This window comes from Herpailurus yagouaroundi, unplaced genomic scaffold (genome assembly GCF_014898765.1).
Source record: "Herpailurus yagouaroundi ecotype Mexico unplaced genomic scaffold, PumYag 438, whole genome shotgun sequence".
NCBI lineage: Eukaryota > Metazoa > Chordata > Mammalia > Carnivora > Felidae > Herpailurus > Herpailurus yagouaroundi.
This window is the reverse complement of record NW_024412655.1, coordinates 335,688-356,207: the sequence shown is the minus strand read 5'-3', so window position 1 is coordinate 356,207 and position 20,520 is coordinate 335,688. Positions and strand designations below refer to the sequence as shown.

The following is a 20,520-nucleotide window of genomic DNA, read 5'->3' as shown; positions in this document are numbered from 1 at the left end:
ATGCAGCGGGGGGACACAGAACCCAAGCGAGAAGACACCCAGGAATGACCCCTGATGGCCTCCCCAGGAAAATGCAACCGGGGGAAGCCGGGGGCTTCTGGACCGTTCTGGGAGCGGCACCCTCTAAGAGGGATGGATCTCAGAGAGGGGTTGTGCTCTGCCACCCAGCCTCTCCAGTGCTGGGGCCTGAGCCAGGACAAGGCTGGACACACCCCCAGTCGCCTCTCCTGGCTACTCGTCACTGCTGGGTCTCTGCCGCTGGTGGGGTGGGCGGAGGGGGGCCCGGTCAGCGGGAGGGCCTGGGTGTGGATGCCCGGCCGCCCCGGTCACCCAGACTGACGCCTCTCTCCGCACGTCACGCACGTCACGGGGGACATGGCCCCAGGCTGTGTGGGCTGCATCTGGGCCCCTCTGCCAATCTTGTGGCTGTGAGTCAACACTGGGGTTCCTGGAGGGAAGGGAGGGTCTGTTTGCTGGTCGACACTTGCTAATCTCTGCCTTCCACTGGGACACTGGGGCCCCTTCTGCTGTGTTAATCCTGAGCAAACCAGGCTCCGTGGCTTGCCTCTGACCTTCTCTTCTGTCCACACCTGCCCTGCCCGCGCTGGGGCCACGCTGGGCCAAGCCTGCCCCCGCCCCCACCTCAGCGGGTTCCAAAATCTCCCTGCTGCTTCTTCTCTCTCCCATCCAGGGCTGCAGGCAAGGAGAAGGGAGAGGGAAGGTGGGGAGGGGGAGGCACCTGTACCGGGACCTGCCGCAAGGCAGGGCCCCCGGAACCGAGGGCCCGTGCACGCACATCTGACGCCTGCCTCCTTGGGCTGGCTCTGCCCTTGAGATGCAGTGGCTGCCCCTCCGCTGTCCCGTTTCCTCCTCCCCCACTGCTTCCCTTCCCCTCTGCTGCTCAGAAAGGAGCTTTCTGGAGAACATTTTATTTTGATGTGGTTTCAAGTTTATGGGTACAGAGAGCAGAAAGAGCTCCTGTCTGCCTTTATCCGGATTCACGGACGTCTGCACCTCAGTCTCTCGGCTTTGCTGTTTCCTCTCGTGTGTGCGTGCACTTGCCCACCGTCTGTATCCACGTGTGTTTTCTAAGCCACATGGGTTTGAGAAGCATGGCCTCCGCCCCTCCATAGGTGGGTGGGTGTCTCCTAGAGACAGGCCAGGGGTCGCCCTCAGCAGAGCCAGCAGGGGCATGCCACGCCCTCTAAACCAGGGCCCTCTGCGGTCTTGAGCCGGTCATGGTCGTCATGGCCGCACATTCTCCAGGATTCGATCCGGGACCACAGGTCCTCAGCCTTTCTCTGTGTTCCTTGACCATGGCCTTTTCGAGGGGTGCAGGCTGGTTATGTCGGACGGCACCCCCAAATCCGGGTCCGTGTGCAGCTCCCTCCCCCTAGGATGGAAAATATCAGTAAAGCTGTGCCCTCGGGGCGTGGCTTCTGGAGGCACCCCGCGTCGGGCAGAACCATCGCCGGGATGGATGTCCACCTGCGTCACTGGGCTCAGGGTGCGTGGGCCAGGTCTCTCCACTGCAAGCCACCCATGTTCCCCGGAACTGGGAGGGGTCTGATGGGCGGAGCTGGGGGGCCCGTAGAGAGCTGGGCGCCAGCCCGCCTCTCTAATCCCTCCCGCTCTCCTTAGTTGGCATTCCGATGCGGGGAGACCTTCCTCTTCTTTCCCCTTTGTCTATCTTTCCTTGATTCATCTATATCAGTAAAAGCTCATGAACTTCTATTTGCGGCGTGAATCTATTTAAAAATATAAACCCATCAGGAAAAGAGGGGGCTGGGAAGCTCTAAGCTTCCGTTCCCCGCGGACACACTGGCACAAACAAGGACGAGGTGAGCCAACTTTGCCACAGCTCGAGACCGTCAGAGGAGTGCAGAAACCAAGCTAGTGTCCCATCAAGAAAGGGCCGTCTTCAAAATGATAGGAAACCTTCGGGGCATTTTTTCCCATCCTTGCCCCACCTCCACCCCAGTGCAGTGGCAGTTTTGGCCTTGGCCTGGCAGCCCAGTTTCCCATTATTCCTCCCCCAAAACTAGAAGGAGCAGAGAATGCCTTGTCTGCAAATTATTGTGTACGTCTGTTCTAACCTGTCTGGTGGGTACCTGAAGGGCTGACACAAGGTGCTCGTCTCCGTTTTGCTTAACTTGGGACCTGGGTGGCCAAAGCAGTGGGCGCAGCTCTTGTAAGCCTCTAGGTGACCACAGACCCACAGATTCCTGGAGCAAGAGGTCACAGGTGGAGACACGCAGTGGTCCACCTTCAGCCTGCACCGATTCAAGTGGGGCTCTTCGGGAAATCAGGACGTGAAAGCAGCTATGTGCAAATGGGAGTTTGGAAAGCCACATCCTTGTTCGGGCGAGAGCCCCGGGCTCAGAGCAAGCCTGCCCGAGTGCTGAAGACCCGTCCCAGCACAGAGCCAGGCTGTAAGACTGCAGAAGCTCGAGATAGTTGAGAAAACTCTACCAGAGCATGAGCTGAACACGAACTAAAGGAGCAGAGACTTCAGTGATCACACCAGGCAAGGAACAGTCTTTGTAAAAATGTTTGGACAAGTCTCAAAACAAATGGACGGGACAGCCTTCAACAACAATGAAAGGAAGCAAGGAAATAAGGAAGGAGGAAAAGACAAGAGAGGAGAAGAAAAGGCAGAGAAAAAAACCCAGCAAACACTGGAGAAGGCGGAGGTTCTAATTTCCAGAGCTACCATAATTATAATAGTCACGTCCCCAGTTTTCAACGAAAATCACAAGGCTCACAAAGAAGACATGGCCATTAAAAGGAACAAAATCATCCCTGAGGAAGATTTACTGGACAAAGACTTTGGAACAGCCGCGTTAGGTGTGCTCGGAGGGCAAAGGGGACCCCAGATGGGAAACAAAAGGCAATCGGGAAACCGATGCGCGCCCAGAATGAGAATGTCGACAAAGAGATAAAAACCGTTATTAAGAAACCAGACAGGAATTCTGGAGCTGAAACGTACAACAACTGAAGTGAGGAATTTGCTAGAAGGAAAGAGTGAGAAGTGCGCGTGCAGGAGGGGCCCTGGGCTGACATACGCACGGTGAGTGACCCAGGAGAGAAGAGAAAGGGGCAGAAATGTTGGAAGGAATAAAAGTGAAAACTTCCAAGAAGCACGACAATCTCCAAGTAGGATCAACTCCGAGACATCGACACCGACACACATCGTAATCAGACCGCTGAGAGACGGAGAGACGACCCTGGGAGGACCGGACAAAAGCATCTTGGCACGTGCATGTTCTCTCCACCGAGAGACTGTCGGCCGACTTCCCACCAGAAATCTCAGGAGACAGAAGGGAGTGGATGGTAGATGTGAAAGTCCTGGAAGAAACAGCAGCCAGCCACGAATTCTCTCTGGGAGAGCTGCTGTCCTTCGAAAACGAGGGAGAGATTAAGACATTTCCAGAGAAACAGAAGCTGAGGGAGAGCCTTATTACAAGACCTGCTTTACAAGGAGTACGGAAAGGAGCCCCTCGGGCTGCAGTGAGGGACACCAGACGGTAAACCAAAGCTGTACGAGGGAGTGAAGGTCTCCTGTACAGCTAAGCATGTGGGCAAATATAGAAGTCAACGTTACTATAATTTCTGTTTGCCCCTCCACTTTTAATTTTCTACGGGATTTAAAAGACAAATGCATGAAAACCACAAATCCGTGTTGCTGGGCGTCCACGGTAGCAGCCGTGACTTGTCACCACAGCAGCACAAGGAGCGTGTATACCGGAAGCTCGGTCGGCAGCAGGCCCACGTGGGCTACGGAAGCCTGGGGGGTTGGGTGGCCCCACGAGCAGCACAAAGACGCCCATGGAATAGACACCAAAGGAAATGAGAAGGGAATCAAAAGCCATCACTACAGAAAACCAACGAAGCACAAAAGAAGGCAGTCACGGGGGAAACAAAGAACCAGAAGACGCACAGGAGGCGAACAGTAAGCCGGTGGAGGAGGAAAGTCTGTCGTTGTCAGTACTCACTGCACATGTGCACAGGTTGATTTAATCAGGGTTGATTTATGAAACCCCCGCTAGGGGCACCTGGTGGCTCCGTTGGTGAAGCATCTGACTTTGGCTCAGGTCACAAACTCACAGTTTGTGGGTTCGAGCCCTGCGTCGGGCTCTGTGCTGACAGCTCGGAACCTGGAGCCTGCTTCCGATTCTGTGTCTCCTCTCTCTCTGTCTCTCTCTCTCTCTCTCTCTGTCTCTCTCTCTCCCTCCCTCTCCGTCTCTCTCTCTCTCTCCCTTTCTCTCAAAGATAAATAAACATTAAAAAAATTAAATAGTTAGGAATGCCAGCTGGTGCAGCCACTCTGGAAAACAGCATGGAGGCTCCTCAAAAAACTAAAAATAGAACTACCCTACGACCCAGCGATTTCACTACTAGGTATTTATCCAAGGGATAGAGATGTGCTGTTTCAAAGGGACACAGGCACCCCCATGTTTATAGCAGTGCTATCAACAATAGCCAAAGTATGGAAAGAGCCCAAACGTCCATCGACAGATGAATGGATAAAGAAGATGTATATACATACAAGGGAGTATTACTCGGTAATCAAAAAGAATGAAATCTTGCCATTTGCAACTACGTGGACGGAACTAGACGGTATTATGCTAAACGAAATTAGGCCGAGAAAGACAAATATCATATGACTTCACTCATATGAGGACTTTAAGAGACAAAACAGATGAACATAAGTGAAGGGAAGCAAAAATAATATAAAAACAGGGAGGGGACAAAACAGAAGAGACTCCTAAATATGGAGAACAAACTGAGGGTTATGGGAGGGGTGGTGGGAGGGGGGATGGGCTAAAGGGGTCAGGGGCACTAAGGAACCTACTCCTGAAATCTTTGTTGCACTATATGCTAACTAATTTGGATGTAAATTAACAAATAAATAAATTTAAAAAAAAAACAAAGAAAGAAAAACACAATCCAAGGGCACCTGGCTGGGCCAGTCGGTAAAGCACACAGGTCTTGATCTCGGGGTCCTGAGTTCAAGCCCCACGTTGGGTGTAGAGATTACTTAAAAATCAAATAAAACAAAACAAAAATAAAAGTAAATAAGAACCACAACCCAACGACACGCTGTCTGTAAGACACTTGCGTTAGAGCTAAGGTTACAGACAGGTTACGTGTGAAAAGCTTAGAAAAATATCTTCCGTGCAAATGGTAACCAGGAGAGAGCTAAGGCGGCCGCATCAGCACCTCATAAACTAGACTTTAAATTCCAAACGGTTAGAAGAGTCGGAGAAGGGTATTATGGGTAAAGAGTCAATTCAGCGAGAAAATGCCGCAATTGCAAACCAAACCTCACGGATGCAACCACGCGCAGAGAGGCGGAGAGGCCCAGGTGACAGTCGGAGGCTCCCGCCCTGCGCTCCCGGGACGGCAGAAGAGCCAGGCGGAGGGCTAAGAAGGAAACGGAACTGGCACCCACTATGAACCCCCTGCCCCACACGCGGACACTTGCTAGGGCCGAAGACACGTGTGCCCCCAGTTCACACAGAACGTCCTCCCGCCTAAACTGTACCTGATGCTCCAAACAGGTTTTAATACATTCAAAAATATTACAATCATGCGGGCTCTTTTTTCCCGACTACAAAGGGGCTAAGCTACGGACCGGTAATGGGAGAAAAGTGTAACGTTCACAAATACGTGCAAGTTAACACGGTCTCAAGCAACCAGCGGGTGAAAGGAGAGATCAGGGGGCACGGGGAGATCAATGAACACGGAAACACAACAGGCCAGACTGTGAGTCTCGGCGAGGGGGCGCCAAGGGGGACGTGCCCAGGTGTGACGCCGGACGGGGAAGACCCCAGGTCCATTACCGAGTGCACACCTCACGGCCCCAGAAACAGGAGGGAGCTCGCGGAGGGAAGGCAGCGATAACGGTTTGAGCAGGGATAAATGAGGCAGAGGCAGCAGAGCAAACCAGCGAAACCAAAAGTCTGGTCTGAAAAGACCAGCGGACAGACCGCGAGCTGGGTGGACGGAGAACGAGTGGGAAGCCGCGAATGGCTAAAACCGAAGGTGGAAGGGGCGTTACTATTGGTTTTACAGACACAAATTCGATCGTGAAGAATGCCATGAGCAATTTTGGTTGCATTTGATAAACTGGAAGAGAAGGACCAAGTCCTAGAAACGCACGATCTAACAAAACAGACCCATAAAATACGGGGACCTGTGGTCAGCGGGGAGCGTGAGTCAGTAATCGCGTCCCTCCCCGCCAAGAGAGTCTCAGGACAAGAAGGCCTCACGGGGGAGGCCACCAGGTACTTACAGAAGAACTAACACCAATACTTCTCAGACTCTTCCGGAAAACTGCAGAGGGGGGACAGCTCGGACGGCACCGTGGGGCCATCGTTCCCCTGACACCAAAGCCAGACAAAGACAGAAGAAGAAAGGAAGGAAAACAACACCACAGGCTGGTGTCTGTCACGAATACTGGTGCAAACGATCCTCAATAAAACACTAGCAAAGCAACTGAGATGCGTGTTAGAGAGTTAGACACTATGACCAGGTGGGGTTTATTCCCTGGATGCCAGAACGGTCCGGCTTCCACAAATCAGCCAGTCACCCCATTCATGGAATGGGGGGGGGCACATGATCATCTCGATTGATGCAGAAAAAGAATTTGCCAGAATTCAAGACCCTTTCAGAATAAACACGCTCAACCACGCAGGATTAGACGACAACTATGTCACGGTAAAGGGGACATACGGCAAGCGCCTGGCTCACGTCCTTCCCGGTGGCGAAAGACGAGAGCTTTGCCTCTCGGATCGGGGGCAGAGATGTCGGCCCTTACCACTCCCGCTCAGCAGAGCCCCGGAGGCTCTGGCCAGGGCCACCAGGCAAGAAAGAGAAACACAAGGGGCCTGGATTGAAAGGGGAAAAGACAAACTATCCCTGGTCACAGATGACATGATCGTACACATAGAAAACTCTGAACTCCACCGAAAACCTGTTCGAGCTTCCTGCGGTCTGCACGTGCGCCCCCCCAAGTCCACGTGTTGAAGTCCTAACCCCAAGAGGTGACGGTGTCAGCAGGTGGCTGGGTCACGCGGGTGGGGCCCGCAGGAAGGGGGGCCGTGCCGTCGTCGTGGTGGGAGAGCCCCCACGGAGCCCCCTGACCCCTTGTCGGCAGTCTGCACCCCAGGAGAGAGCCTTCCTTGTGCACTGTTGGTGGGGATAGCGGAAGGCTGTAGTTATTACGTAGTTTGGCGATTCCTTACAGAGTTAAACAGAATGATGATGTGGCTCGCAAGGCCGCTCCCAGGCTCTCCCCCAAAGGAGCCGGAAGCAAGGACTCGACCCGCATTCACGGCAGTCAGAAGGTAGCCCCACGTCCATCCACAGGTGACCGCGTAAGAAAACGCGACGTATTCAAATGGTGGGATGTTATGGGGCTTTAAAAAGGTAGGGGACTCTGACACCTGCCAGCACGCGGAGCCTTGCAGACACGAAGCTCAGCAAACGAGCCAGACCCAGAAGGATAAATAGTGCAGATCGCACTCACTTGGGCCCTGAATCGCCACATCCAAGACAGAGAGCAGACAGCGGGCGCCAGGGGCCAGGGTGGTGGGGTGGGAGTTGCGTGACGGACAGAGTCTCTTACAGGAAAGACCAAAGGTGATGGAGAGGGGGGTGGGGACGGCTGCGCCCCGCCCCACACAGAGCTGTCACTCTCTCTTGGCCCCTCCAAGGCCCCTATGACTGCCCCACGTGGTCCTGTGTGCTGTTCTTTTTGTCCCAGAGGAATCCCCAGTGCCCAGGGCAGTACCACCCTGGGGCTCAGAATTTGCTAGAAGAAAGGAAGGAAGGAGGGAAGGAGGGAGGGAGGGAGGGAGGGAGGACACGGGCAAGGAAAGCCATCTCTGTGAAGACCAGGAAAAAGCAAGAGGAGAGGTTGAGGGCTCGTAGTCTCCCCCCAGGACAGGGTGGGAGGAAGGGGCGCGGTCCTTCTCACAGTGGGGGTGGCTCCAGGGACCAGGATGCCCATCCCCCCACAGCCACCCCCCCACCCCCAATGCTGTGACTTGCCCTCCTGACCATCAACCAGTCACCAGCTGGGCAGTCATGGCCACCTCTCTGTATCCCAAATGCCCAGCCCGGGGCCGGGGAGCTCGGTAATGTCTGTCGATGGACGAGCTGGAGGTCTGGGGGGCCGTGGTGGCCCAACGCGTCCTCCACCTGCTCTTTCTGGAGCAGGCTGACACCCTGAGTCTCGCTGGAAATACCCTGAGTGCACTGGGAGCAGGGACAAGGCCCAGCCATCCCAAGGCCCAGGAGAGAGTGGCTTGTCACCCACGTGTGGGGTCTGGGGTGCTTCCCGGCCTGGGCCCGCTCCCCACCTGGATCACCCAGCCTAGGGCTGTCAGGTTCTAGCCTGTTAGTCACAGCACTGGGCCCCTTAGCTATGGGGTGTAGACCAGGGCTGCCGGGACCCCCACAGTTCCCATCCGTTGTGGCCACACAGAGAGGTCTGGGGACCAGGAGGCAGCAGGTGTAAAAGGCCCCACTCCCAGGCCAATCCAGGGCGGGCTCTGAGCAGACCTAGAACCAGCCATGCCTGTGACTCCCCAGGGCCATGCCCCGATCCTCCTGGACCCTCCTCCTCGGTGCCCCGGCTGGAGCCGGGCACACCACCAGACTCAGTAAATGCCTGAGGCTTGAGGCGTCCTGGGGCCCTCGTCCTCGGTCTGCACTGTGGGCGGTTGGGGAGGGGTGAGCTCACACACCCCTGTGTGCCCACCAAGCCCTCGAGCGACGTGCACCAGGCTGCGGGGCCGGGCTGGGGCAGTCGGCCTCTGGGTTCCGCACGGCCCCGTGGGGTCCGTGGGCGGGGAGAGGCCCTGCGAGCCCGAGGATGGACAGGCTCCTGGCGTGGCCCCTGGGGGAGCCCTCCCGAGCCCCAGGAGGCCTGTCCTTCCCGGCAGCCCGCTCCCCTTCCTTGTCTTCTGTCCTCGGCTCTCTCAAGTGTGAACAGGTAAACTGGTTGAGCAAACAGGCTGGGCTCCGAGGCACTGCATCCGGGATGTCTCAATCCCCACCCGCCTCTGCCCAGAGGACGGTGCTCGTGGGGAAGGACCGGGGCGGTATCTGGGCCACGCCGGCAGCCAGGTCTCCGCCTCGCTGGTCCGGTGCACTTCCCGAGTGCCTACTGTGTGCCAGCTGTGAACAGTGGTTGAGGCCCGTGCCCGCATGAAGCCCTCCTTCCGAGATGACAGACATGAAGCCCTAAATAATTTACATTCGGGTCCCGAGTCCAAGGTGGCCCGGGTTGCTCACGTGTGTGGGGGGTGAGGACCGCCCCACACGGGGCTCACGGGGGCCCTCTGAAGGCTGCAGGGTGCTAGCTGAGTCGGGGGTGGGGGGCTGAGGACGTGCCAGCAGGGCACGGACTGAGAGGGGGACTCGGGGGAGCAGAGGGGGTCGGGCCACGAGGGTTCAGGCTGCGGGAGCCCCGGAGGTTGGCAGGGCCGTGCACACAAGCGGGCCCCATGCCAGGCCCGACTGCAGGAGCTCTGATGTCAGGAAACTGCACCCTGCAGGTACAGGGGGTGCGCCCTGCTCTGGAGATGCCAGCAGCCAAATGAAAAGCAGATCCCGGGACCTCCGAGGCGAGCCTGCAGACATGCACAGCCCGGGCAGCGGGGCTCAGCCGTGCTGAGGGGTGGCGGCCGGGCACATGGTTGAGAGCTTTGAAGACAGCTTGCCCGCTGCCCCCAGCAGCTCTGCGTCTATGAATTAACCCCGAAAAGGCAGGTGCAGAGGACACAGGGTGCACCTCGCTGCTCCCCACCCAAACCAATGGGGAAGCCGCCCCCACCCGCAGGGGCCCTGTGCTCCCCACGGGGGGCTGCCCCGCAAGGCACTCAGATGCACTCAGGCTTGGGGTGAGGATGCCCAGAGTAAGACGCCTGGAGTGTGAGTCAGAGGGGACTGCGTGCCAGGCGAGCCGTTCACCGACCAGGGGAGAGGTTATCGTGTGACCCCCCCCCCCGCCCCCGCAGCCCAGCCGCGCCAGCTGGGGAGCGGGGCCTTCGTGGCTCCCAGTCGGGGCAGTACTGGGGTTGAGACACCAGCCCCTGGTGTCCCATCAGCCCTGCTGGGGGCCCTCCAGGGGCACATCGGCGTGTGCGTGCATCGGCCGGGGCGCAGCCTGCCCTCAGGGGAGGGTCCTGGCGTGTCAGGGACCTGGAGAACAATAGCTTCCTTTGTGCCACCCCGCCTCAGGTCACCGAGCCAGCCTCAGGAGCGAGGTGAGGGTCAGACATGCCAGGGCAGGTGCTGGGCAAGAGCCAGCCGGGGTGTCCACTCTGTTTCTCCTTAAATCTGAACTTGGTGACAGAGATGTGCAGGGGGCACTGGTGAGCATGGCCAAGGTCTCTTGGCATGAGTCTCCCCCACCCCCAAGCTCTGCAGACCAGGACCCCACCCTCCACATGCAGCTGACCCCAGCCCAGCTGAGCAGGAGCCCCAGGCCCCCAGCGATGACAGCCTCACGTCGCTCCCCACTCCTCAGGGACCTGCGGTCAGCGCCCCGGGCCAGTGCCCCAGGCTGCCCGATGGCAGAGGCCTTGTCCCCTCCAGTCCCGTCTCTCAGCCTCAGCCAGGCTCCGGGGCCAGGGGGCTCAACATGGGGACTGAGTGTGTGGGCGTGCTGACCACCTCCCCACTGCGTGAGTGAGGCAGGACCAGGGATGCCCAGGCGGCCAGCCCCTCTCCGATTCTCAGAAGCTGTGGGGTGGGATAGGGGGGCAGGGGTCCTGTGAATCTGGGGCCCACAGCCACAAATCCTTCCTCCTCCAGGCCTCTTTCCTGCCTCGGCCCCTCCCCAAGAGCAAACACACGTGGTCGGCTCGGGGGAAAGGACAGAGCCCTGCGTTGCCCAGGAGCTGGGCTTGGGGCCAAGACTTCTTGCTATATAAGCCCCGGGGCCCCCAGGGAGCGAGCACCGGGGCCCTCTGCCTCTCTGCCACCGGCCCGCTGCTGTGCCAGCCCCCAGGATGGGTGCCCCGAGTGGGTGCCTGGCGTTGGCCTGGGCCCTTGTGGCCCTGCTCTTGGTGCAGAGGACAGGTAAGACCGAAGACTGGCTCCCTCTCTGCCGCAGACAGGCCTCCGCAGGCCACTGCCCGGGGTTTCTCCTGCCTGAAATGGGCAGGGCGGCCCCCGCCCCGTGTGTCCTCAGTGGGGCCCCAGGCTCTCGGTCTGCACCCAGGAGAAGCTGGGTCCCCTGGGCAAACCACCAAGAGGGTCAGGGGGTGCGGGCCGGGTGAGGGGCCCAAGGCTGGCACCTCTCAGGTCCCTGTGAGGGCGACAGCCGTCAGGGTAGTTCCTGGAGCGGCTCCAAAATCCCTCCTCAAATCAGGGTTGGAACAGCTGACAGGTGATGAGCCCGCGGACCCACGTCACACACTTCGCACCTCACCTGCCGCGAGGCTCTTCCCAGCCCGCCAGCCCGCCTCTCCTCTGCCTCTCCTCTGCCGTAGGCCTGGGCTCTCAGCATCAGGGGGAAGCACCCGCAGCCCTAATACTTTCTGTCAATATGAAAGATACGGCCTCAGGGGCTGCCTGGGTGACGCCCGGCAGGGCTGGCCTGGAGCCCCGGCCACCGCGGCCCCGGCCCTGAGCTCTGCTCCCGCAAGGCCTCCTCCCTGGGCCCCAGCCGGGCTCGGGGGTCTGGGCAGGTGGACACCGGCCTGAGCTCTCTCCATCTGTGGTGGGGCGGGGGGGGGGGGGGGTGCTGGTCTCCCAGAGCCCCTGCCCCAAGCCGCCTCCCAGCAGGGCTGGGAGGTGGGGACTTCCTTCCCCGCAGCAGCTCCCACTGGGCGGCCACATACCCCAGCCTGCTGTGCTCTTCGGGTGCCTGTCTGCTGGTTTGCGCAGCCGGGGCCCCTACTCAGCCGGCTCCTCCGGGCTCCTCTGGGCCGCGCTGGCCTCAGACCAGGTGCCCGGACACTGGGCCTCCCCAGCGAGCCGCCTCAGCCTCCACCCGCTCCTCTCTGGGGGGCCGATCCCATTAGGGGCAGGCAAAAGAGGTCTGAGATGAGGGGGCTCACGTCAGAGGGTGCGCTGTCGACCACGGCGTTGGGGGGGGCAGTTGGCAGCGGGCATTTTCCTGGCTGGGCAACGGAGCCCGGGTCTCGCGAGGCCACCGGCCCCGAGTGGAGCCACTTCTCGTAGAAACCGGCCCCGGACGGGGATGGGGGTGCAGGGTTCGCTGCACCTGCGGGAAAACCCCTGGTTTCTGACTGTGGGGCGCGGCCCGTGGGGCAGGGGTGGACAGAGGCAGCAGCTGCGGGAGGGGCCTTCCGAAGGAAAGCGCGTCGCCCTGCCAGTGCCCGTGGCTTGCGTGCGTCCGAGGTCCCCGTTGGGAAGGACGGACAGGAAGCTGTGGCGGTGGCCTCACCCGACCCCTTGCCGCGCTGGCCCCACCAGGGACACGGGGACGTCGGGGGCCCGACACCCACTCCCCGACAAGGCTCAGTGTTAGGCCGAGTGTGCAGACCCCCGGCAGACGGAAGGAAGCAGTACAGGGCCCGTGCGGAGGGGTGCCCAGCCTGAGCCCGGCAGAGGGGCCAGGGAGGGCTCCCCGCGGCCCCCCAAGGCAGCGAGGGGCTGTGGGGGCCGGGCCGCTGGGGGCGAGCACCTGGGCGTAGCCGTGGTCGGGCCGACGGAGGAAGCCCTGCTTGCAGGCGGTGGGCACACAGGCCACCCGGGCAGCCATCCGGGGACCCAGGCCTCCAGGCCCGCCCCCACCATGATGGATGGTTCTAGCTCGAATCTCACTCTGGTCTTGGGTTTCTGCTAAGTCACGCCCAGAAGCCTCCCTGACTGCGTGTGTCCTTCTCCCCAACAAAACTGGTCTTTGTCCTTCTCCAGGGGACTCCTGGGATGGGGCCGAACCCTCTTCTAGGGTGGCCAGGGTCAACGGGCCAACGCCTTTTCCTGATTCCATTCTCCTGCCCTGAGCCAGCAGCTGCCGGGTCACGGCCAGATGAGGCAGCACTCTGCATTCGTAGATGGGGAGAGCGGGAGTCAGGGCAAGGCCACCAGACGCAGCTCCCCGCGGGAACCCCCATCCCTGCGGAGGCCACGACAGCTACCACGTAGAGTGGTGGGGAGGCTAGACCCTGTCACGTGGCCACCACCCTGAAGCCTGCCCAGGAAGGGATGGCAAATGTCCAGCTTCTCACTGACTCCCGTCCCCTTTCCCTGCAGAGACCCAGGGCAGCACGGAGCCTGCTGTGAACAGTCGGAGGGTGGACGTCGGTATGCGGCCTGGGTTCTGGGCGCTGAGGCCTCCCGAGCAAACAGAAGGGGCTGGGCTCGGGGTGGGCCGGGGATCTGGACAGGGGAGGGGGGGACAGACCCCTTTCTACAGGAGCCACATGTCACACAGAGACCCTCCTGGATCCCACCTGCCCACAAGAAGGGATCGCAGAGGGGACGGGCCAAAGAAAGCTAAGGCACAGAGCAGAGAGGCCAGGATGCTCACACACGTGCACACACGGTCATGTACTTGGACATGTGTGTGCGCGCGCACGCACACACACACACACACACACAGTAAAGCCCAGGCCAGCAGTGTGTCCTGGGTGGATGGGAGGGTCCGGGAGGGGACAGCCCTAGTCCTGGGGCTCCCTGGGCTGAGTCAGGGCGGCTGCTGCCCCAGGCCGGCCTGTGAGGAGGATAGAGGTCCCGGGAAGGAATGTTCCCGGCCATTCCCTGTCTGGCCACATTTCTAGTGTAACCCAGCCCTCACTCTGCAGCTCGGAGCATGACCATCATCCCGCCCATCACCGTCTTCCCCACCATAAGCTGTGAGTGGATGCTGCCCACTGCTGATGGGGCGGGGGCTTGCCCCTCTGGGGGCTGACGCCGGGGTGGTATGGGCAGCTGCATGGCCTTGGGCCTGGCTGGGAGCGCTCCCTGTGGACAGTGGTGGGGGCCGACCCCGGATGCTGGGGCAGGGCTCTCAGCCCTCCTGGCTGCCCTCTGAGCTCCCCGTCCCCAACCCGGAAAAGGCTACCCGTGGGTGGCTGGGCGAGGCCTGTGGCATCTGCCGGGGCCTCACCACGCTCTCCCCACAGCCATGAACGCCGCGCACAACGGGCGGGTGTGCAGCACCTGGGGCGACTTCCACTATAAGACCTTCGACGGGGACGTCTTCCGCTTCCCGGGCCTGTGCAACTACGTCCTCTCCATGCACTGCGGGGCCGCCTACGAGGACTTCAACATCCAGGTCCGCCGCGGCCTGGCCGGCTCCAGGCCTACCATCACCCACATCATCCTCAAGACCCAAGGGCTGGTGCTGGAGGCCTCCAACGGCTCGATCCTCATCAACGGGCAGCGGTGAGCCTGGTCCGGGCTGGGGAAGGGCCGGGCCTCTGGGGCGGGTTCTGGGCTCAGGGCTGCTGGGGGGTGCCGCACCCTGCTGCGCACCCTGGCCCTGGGAGGACCAGAAATTTCCACCCCAGGGAGGAGCTGCCCTACAGCCGCGCTGGCGTCCTGGTAGAGGAGAGCAGTGTCTACATCAAGGTTGACGTCCGGCTGGTGCTAACCTTCCTGTGGAACAGAGAGGAAGCTGCCCTGGTGAGGACGCCCCCACCTGTCCGCCCCCCCCCCAACTGGGGACAGCCTCCCAGAGGCTGGAGCTGCCTCTCTTCTGCCCCCAGCTGGAGCTGGACCCCAAGTACGCCAACCAGACGTGTGGTCTGTGTGGGGACTTCAACGGACTCCGGGCCGTCAACGAGTTCTATGCCCATAGTGAGTGCCCCCTGGGGCAGCAGGAAGCTGAGGGCTGGCTTGTCCTGAGGAGGCCTGGAGGGGGCAGCCTTGGGGTGGCCTTGCCCAGGCTCTGGGTGGACAGCAAATCGGGGTGGGGGCAATACTCAAGCCAGCGACGCCCCAGAGAGGTTTCAGGTGCCCTGGGCACGGGCAGGGGTCCCCAGGCAGCCATCCCCTGCACTGGCCCCACGGTCCCTCAGCACCCTGACCCCAGCATCTCTCCACAGACGCCAGGCTGACCCCTCTCCAGTTTGGAAATCTCCAGAAGCTGGATGGGCCCACAGAGCAATGCCAGGACCCCCTACCTTCCCCCGCCAACAACTGCACGGATAGGGTGAGCGCCTCTCTGGGGCCCGGCCTGCCCCCAGCCCCTGCTCTCCCGGGATGGTCATCTCAGGCTTCCTGGGCTGGGCCCTGAGGCATCTGGGCGGAGGGTCTCCAAGCCCTGGGGGGGGGGGGGGGGGGGGGGGGGGCCGCCCCCCCCGCGGGGGGGGGGGGGGGGGCCAGGGGACACGGCTTCCACCGCGGAGACACCGTCTGAGCTTCCACCTACCAAACGAATGTTCTACGTGTGCGGGCCGTGGGCTACACGTGTGCCCATCCGTGTATGCGAATACATGTCCACACATAGGCGGTCCGTGGTGGGCACTTAGGAGCCCAGCTGAAGAAGCCCCACGTGGGAGCAGGGAGGCCTCCACGGGTAGAAGCGGCCCGGAAGCTCCAGGAGGCCCAAACCAACAGACGCTCCCTCAGAGCCTCAAGTCAGGATGTGGAGCCCAGGCCCAGCCGCCTGGGGGGCAGGGGCAGGGGTGCTGGGGAAAGAAAAGGGGTTCATCAGTGGGCACACAGGTGCCCCTGTTTCCTACTTCTCTTTGCATCGCACCTTTCCTGGGTGCTCACACCATGGGCAGATGTGGCCTGGAGCCCTGAGTGGGTGGGTGGAGTCCACGGTCCCGGGTCACTCCCAGAGCCAAGCTGAGCCCTGCACCCAGCAAGTTCACCGTGGCTAAAGAGAAGGACGGGTGGGTGGACGGACTGATGGAGAGATGCAAGGGACCTCAAGGGGGGTAAGGGGCCCCCTGGCCTGGACCCCCCACAAGCACCGAGGGTGGAGGGTGCCACACCTTTGTGCTCCCCAGGAGGGCATCTGCCACCGCACCCTGTTGGGCCCGGCCTTCTCGGAGTGCAACACGCTGGTGGACCCTGCCGTGTACGTGGCCGCCTGCACCCAGGATCTGTGCCGCTGCCCGGACTGCCCGTGTGCCACCTTCGCCGAGTACTCCCGCCAGTGTGCCCATGCAGGGGGACAGCCCCAGAACTGGAGGGGCCCTGACCTCTGCCGTGAGTGCCCCCTGGCCGGGGCCAGCACCAGGCCCCACGCCCACACTGGGTCCCGGTGGGGAGGGGGCGAGGGCCAGGACATCTGGCATCTGGCTGGGGACCCAGGGCAAGTGGAGTCATTTGGGGGGTCCTACAGCGAGAGGGTGGGCAGGGGGACAGAAGGGAGTGTGGGGGGCCCAGAGGGAGGACCCGGCCTTGGTACAGCCCAGGTGGGCACAGGAGGGCCGCCTCACCCAGAAGACAGTGGGAGTTAGGAGCAGGGAGGCCCAGCCTCCCAAGACGAGGGGCTCCCCGGCTCAGCTGTGACCTTGGGGAGCCCTTGATGACACGGGAAAGGTTGGGAGCAGCCGCCTGCCCCACGCCCGGGTGGCTTTCCGGGGCCCAAGCGCTGCCTCCCCCCACAGCCTGGACCTGCCCCCTCAACACACAGCAGCGGGAATGCGGCTCGCCCTGCGCGGACACCTGCTCCAACCCAGAGCGCTCCCAGCTCTGCGAGGACCACTGTGTGGATGGCTGCTTCTGCCCCCCAGGCAGGTCCTCCTGGCCCTTGGGGACTGTCCCCCAGCCAGGCCCTCTGCCCCCAACGCCCCTCCCCCCCGCCGGCTGCCTCCAGTCACTGTGTTGCCAACACCCGACCCAGCCCGCTCACAACCCCCTGCCCCCCGCTGCCCGCAGGCACGGTGCTGGATGACGTCACCCACACGGGCTGCCTGCCCCTAGAACAGTGTCCATGCACCCACGGCGGCCACACCTACGCCCCGGGGGCCTCCTTCACCACCAGCTGCAGCTCCTGGTACGCCTCCTGGCTGCCCCTGCCCTTGGTGGGGGTGCATGGGAGGGGATCTACCTCCCCCACACCACGCTTCCTCTGTTCATGGCCTCCCTTCCCAGCACCTGCTCTGGGGGGCTGTGGCAATGCCAGAACCTTCCGTGCCCTGGCACCTGCTCCGTCCAGGGCGGGTCCCACATCTCCACCTACGATGAGAGACTCTACGATGTGCATGGGGACTGCAGCTACGTCCTGTCCAAGGTACGGTCCCAGTCCCCACCTGCTGGGCCTGTCCTGGGACTCTTCAGGCCTCCCTGCCCCTGGGAAGGGTCCTGTGATGGCCATCAGAGTAGGTGAAGCCCCCCCCCCCCGGTCCCCTCCTGGGGTTCCATCCCCAAAGGGAAGCCCCTAGGCTCACATTCGCGGGGCCAAGGGGCTCCCAGGCCCCGAGATGAGCTGCCTGCCTGGAGGTGGCCACAGGGGCCAGCCTCCACCCCACACGCACGGTCCTGGGAACAGGGGCGCCACACACGAACACGCAGCCCCCTCCCTGCCCGCGCTCGGGAGTGGCCGACCCCCAGCGCCCTGGTGGGCCTTGCCCTGTCAGAAATGTGCAGGCAACGGCTTCACTGTGTTGGCCGAGCTGCGGAAATGTGGCCTGACGGACAACGAGAACTGCCTCAAAATGGTGACGCTCAGCGTGAACGGCGGGGACACGGTGGGTGAGGGTCCTGCTGGGAAAGGGGGTGGGGACAGGGTGGAGATCTTGGTCTGACGTTAGGGGCCAGGGGTCCCTTCCGGGCTCTGACTCTGCTGGGCTGGCCCCTGGGGAGTGCTCCCCGGCCGGGCAGGCTCCTCCCCCAGCTGACCTGGCCGCTTCCTCTCACCAGATCATCCAGATCCAGGCCAGCGGCGGGGTATTCATGAACTCCGTGCACACGCGGCTGCCTGTGTCAGCAGGTACGCGGTCTGGGACAGCCGGCCGCACTGCAGCCAGGTGGTCTGCTCCCAAGGCTGGTTCTCTGTGGCCCGGGGCAGTTCCGGAATATCCCATGGTTGGTTTCTCATCTGCACGTGGGATGTCAACGCTCCCCCCTCGGCTACCGTGGGGACCGGGGCCGAACACACTTGGGGCGCAGCCTCTCGGGGATCACGAGTGGTCACTGCCAATACCACCTGCAGAGGGGCTCCGCCCACCCCTGGGTCCCGGAGCGGTGGCGCGGGCCCACCAGATGCCTGGATCCTCCCAGGCCATCCCTAGGAGACCCTCCCTGCTTCCTGGCTGTCCCAGGAGCAAGGGGCTCCGTCTGGCCAGGCCTGGCCCCCACGCAGACTCTGACTCGGTCCCCACCCCCGGCAGCCAACATCACCATCTTCAGGCCTACGTCCTTCTTCGTCCTGGTGCACACGGGCCTCGGGCTGCAGCTGCAGGTTCAGCTGGTGCCCCTCATGCAGGTGTTCCTCAGGCTGGACCCCTCCTATCACGGACAGATGTGCGGTGAGGCTCCGCCGACGGGCCGGGAGGGGGCTGGTGCCCGGACTCAGCTCCAGGCCGCGGGCAGGACGGGAAGAGTCTGGCAGGAGGTGAAAGTTGGGAGGCGGCTGCTCCCAGGGCACAGCGGAGACTCCTGCACCGGCCGAGGGCACCCCGAATGTGATGTGTGGCCCTAGGGAGGGCACTTGGGGGGATGGAGAGCAAGCCGTGTTGCCCTTACGAGGTCAGGCTTTGCACAGCGGCTGATCCCCATCGGGGCTCACCTACGGATGGCTCTGGAACCACTCCTGGGATGGGGGTTCGGGGCTGGTCCGCCGTGTGGTGGTTTCTAGAGGAGAGCAGGAGCCAGGGAGCAAGGCCCCCCGGATGGCCAGGCTGGACGCCCTGCTAATGGCCCACCCCTGGGCCCCGGCCCCCAGGCCTGTGCGGGAACTTCAACCAGAACCAGGCCGATGACTTCCGGACCCTCAGCGGCGTGGTGGAGGGCACGGCCGCCGCCTTCGCCAACACCTGGAAGACCCAGGCCGCCTGCCCCAACGTCAAGAACAGCTTCGAGGACCCCTGCTCCCTCAGCGTGGAGAACGGTACTCCCACCCCCCCGGGGGCCCTCCGTTTACGAGGGCTGGGCTGGGAGCCAAGACCTCCCATCTCACCAGGCCCTGGGGGACCCCTGGTGTCCGGGTGTGCATGGCCTGGGGTGAAATCGGGCAGGCCAGAGTGCTCAGAGCCTGTCTTGAGGAGGAGCACCTTCCTGCCCCCTCAGCACGGTGGGCAAGCCCCAAATCCCAGCTGAGCTCTCTGGGGACCGTGGGGCCCCCCAGGGCCCGTGTGCAGGAGCGCAGGCAGCCTGAGGGGGCGGGCGAGGGGGAGGAGGTGTGTGGGTGCCGGCCAGCCAGCCTCCCCCCCGCACCCTTGTCCCAGAGAACTACGCCCAGCACTGGTGTTCCCTGCTGACCGACCCTGCCGGAGCCTTCTCGCCCTGTCACTCTGTCCTCAACCCTGCACCCTTCCACTCGGTGAGACCCCTGCTCCACCTGGAGCCGCCCCCTACCCCTTAGCCTCCCCTTGGTGGTCCCCTATCTCGAGGACCACTCACAGCACGGAGGGCTGGTTGGTCAGTCCTACCCGGGGCTGCCCGGGGCTTTTAGCACCATCACTGTCGGGGTGTTTGTGGCCACGGACCAGCTCACCAAAAACTAGAAATATTGATTCTGTTCCGGTCCTAGAAGCCTGAAGCCCCAAATCAAGCTGTGGGCAGGGCCACGCTCCCTCCAAAGGCTACGGAGAAGGTCCTTCCTGCCTCTCCCAGCTTCTCGGGGCTCCAGGTGTCCCTGGGCTTGTGACCATGTCACCCCAACCTCTGCCTCCCTGGTCACACGGCCTTGGCCCCTCCCCTGTGTCTGTGTCCAAATTTCCTCTTTAAGGACACCAGTCATGCTGGATCGGGGACCATCCCCATGACCTCGTCTTAATAACATCTGCAAAGACCCTGTTTGCAATAAGCTCATTTTCTCAGGCCCCGTGGGTTAGGGTTTCCACGTATCCTTCACAACACTTGGCTCATGGGCCACTTTCCCAGAAGCTCAAAGCCCTAAAATGCACCATCAGGAGCATCTCCAGGTGGAAAGCCCAGGCCCACCTCTGCCTGGGCAGATGGCACCCTCTTCACCCCACCTGTGTCCCCCACACGCAGCACAACCCGTGACGTACGTGGGATGCGGCCGACCCTGGCCCTGTCCTGTGGTGCTCCCTCCTGACCCTGACCATAGCCTGGTCTCACGCCTTCTTGCTGCCCCCTGACCGGGCCTCTGCAGTCGCTTAGCGTGCGGTGTGCCCCTCCTGGGGGCCGCTTTCCGCCCATCTGTGCCAAGGGGCCTCCTTGGGGTGGGCCTCCCAGTCCAGGCAGGGGTCCCAGGAAGAATCCACGGGAAGAGGAGGGGCCTTGGTGGGCTGGGGTTCCTGACGGTCCCCAATGGCCCCATCCCCAGCACTGCATGTTCGACACGTGTAACTGTCAGAAGAGCGAGGACTGTCTGTGTGCGGCCCTGTCCTCCTACGTGCACGCCTGTGCCGCCAAGGGGGTGCTGCTCAGAGGCTGGAGGGA

General features: G+C 62.0%; 3 protein-coding genes and 1 long non-coding RNA gene across 4 annotated transcripts in view; 3 read left to right on the top strand and 1 right to left on the bottom strand.

Annotated features, from left to right (window-relative positions):
* Positions 1–20,520, top strand: part of MUC5AC (mucin 5AC, oligomeric mucus/gel-forming) — a 90,675-nt gene that overhangs the window by 57,808 nt on the left and 12,347 nt on the right. Inside the window, exons 62-79 of the mRNA XM_040464276.1 lie at positions 10,032–10,280; positions 10,470–10,700; positions 13,243–13,293; positions 13,794–13,844; positions 14,115–14,376; positions 14,502–14,616; positions 14,700–14,790; positions 15,039–15,145; positions 15,951–16,152; positions 16,557–16,682; positions 16,828–16,973; positions 17,108–17,182; positions 17,529–17,639; positions 17,812–17,881; positions 18,282–18,419; positions 18,836–19,000; positions 19,338–19,432; positions 20,405–20,510. Of these exons, the coding sequence (XP_040320210.1) occupies positions 10,032–10,280; positions 10,470–10,700; positions 13,243–13,293; positions 13,794–13,844; positions 14,115–14,376; positions 14,502–14,616; positions 14,700–14,790; positions 15,039–15,145; positions 15,951–16,152; positions 16,557–16,682; positions 16,828–16,973; positions 17,108–17,182; positions 17,529–17,639; positions 17,812–17,881; positions 18,282–18,419; positions 18,836–19,000; positions 19,338–19,432; positions 20,405–20,510 (2,391 nt within the window). The remainder of the gene's footprint in view (positions 1–10,031; positions 10,281–10,469; positions 10,701–13,242; positions 13,294–13,793; positions 13,845–14,114; positions 14,377–14,501; positions 14,617–14,699; positions 14,791–15,038; positions 15,146–15,950; positions 16,153–16,556; positions 16,683–16,827; positions 16,974–17,107; positions 17,183–17,528; positions 17,640–17,811; positions 17,882–18,281; positions 18,420–18,835; positions 19,001–19,337; positions 19,433–20,404; positions 20,511–20,520) is intronic.
* Positions 910–12,612, bottom strand: LOC121022770 (uncharacterized). Its single transcript, XR_005787103.1, has 3 exons — positions 11,862–12,612; positions 11,450–11,558; positions 910–1,393 (listed from the first exon to the last, which is right to left on the bottom strand). It is a non-coding gene; the product is annotated as an uncharacterized LOC121022770 (long non-coding RNA).
* LOC121022767 (mucin-5B-like) lies at positions 13,997–14,583 on the top strand. The gene has a single exon (XM_040464205.1). The coding sequence runs from the start codon at positions 14,117–14,119 to the stop codon at positions 14,378–14,380; it is 264 nt and encodes an 87-aa protein (XP_040320139.1). The 5' UTR covers positions 13,997–14,116; the 3' UTR covers positions 14,381–14,583.
* Positions 15,324–16,486, top strand: LOC121022766 (SCO-spondin-like). The gene has a single exon (XM_040464204.1). The coding sequence runs from the start codon at positions 15,858–15,860 to the stop codon at positions 16,404–16,406; it is 549 nt and encodes a 182-aa protein (XP_040320138.1). The 5' UTR covers positions 15,324–15,857; the 3' UTR covers positions 16,407–16,486.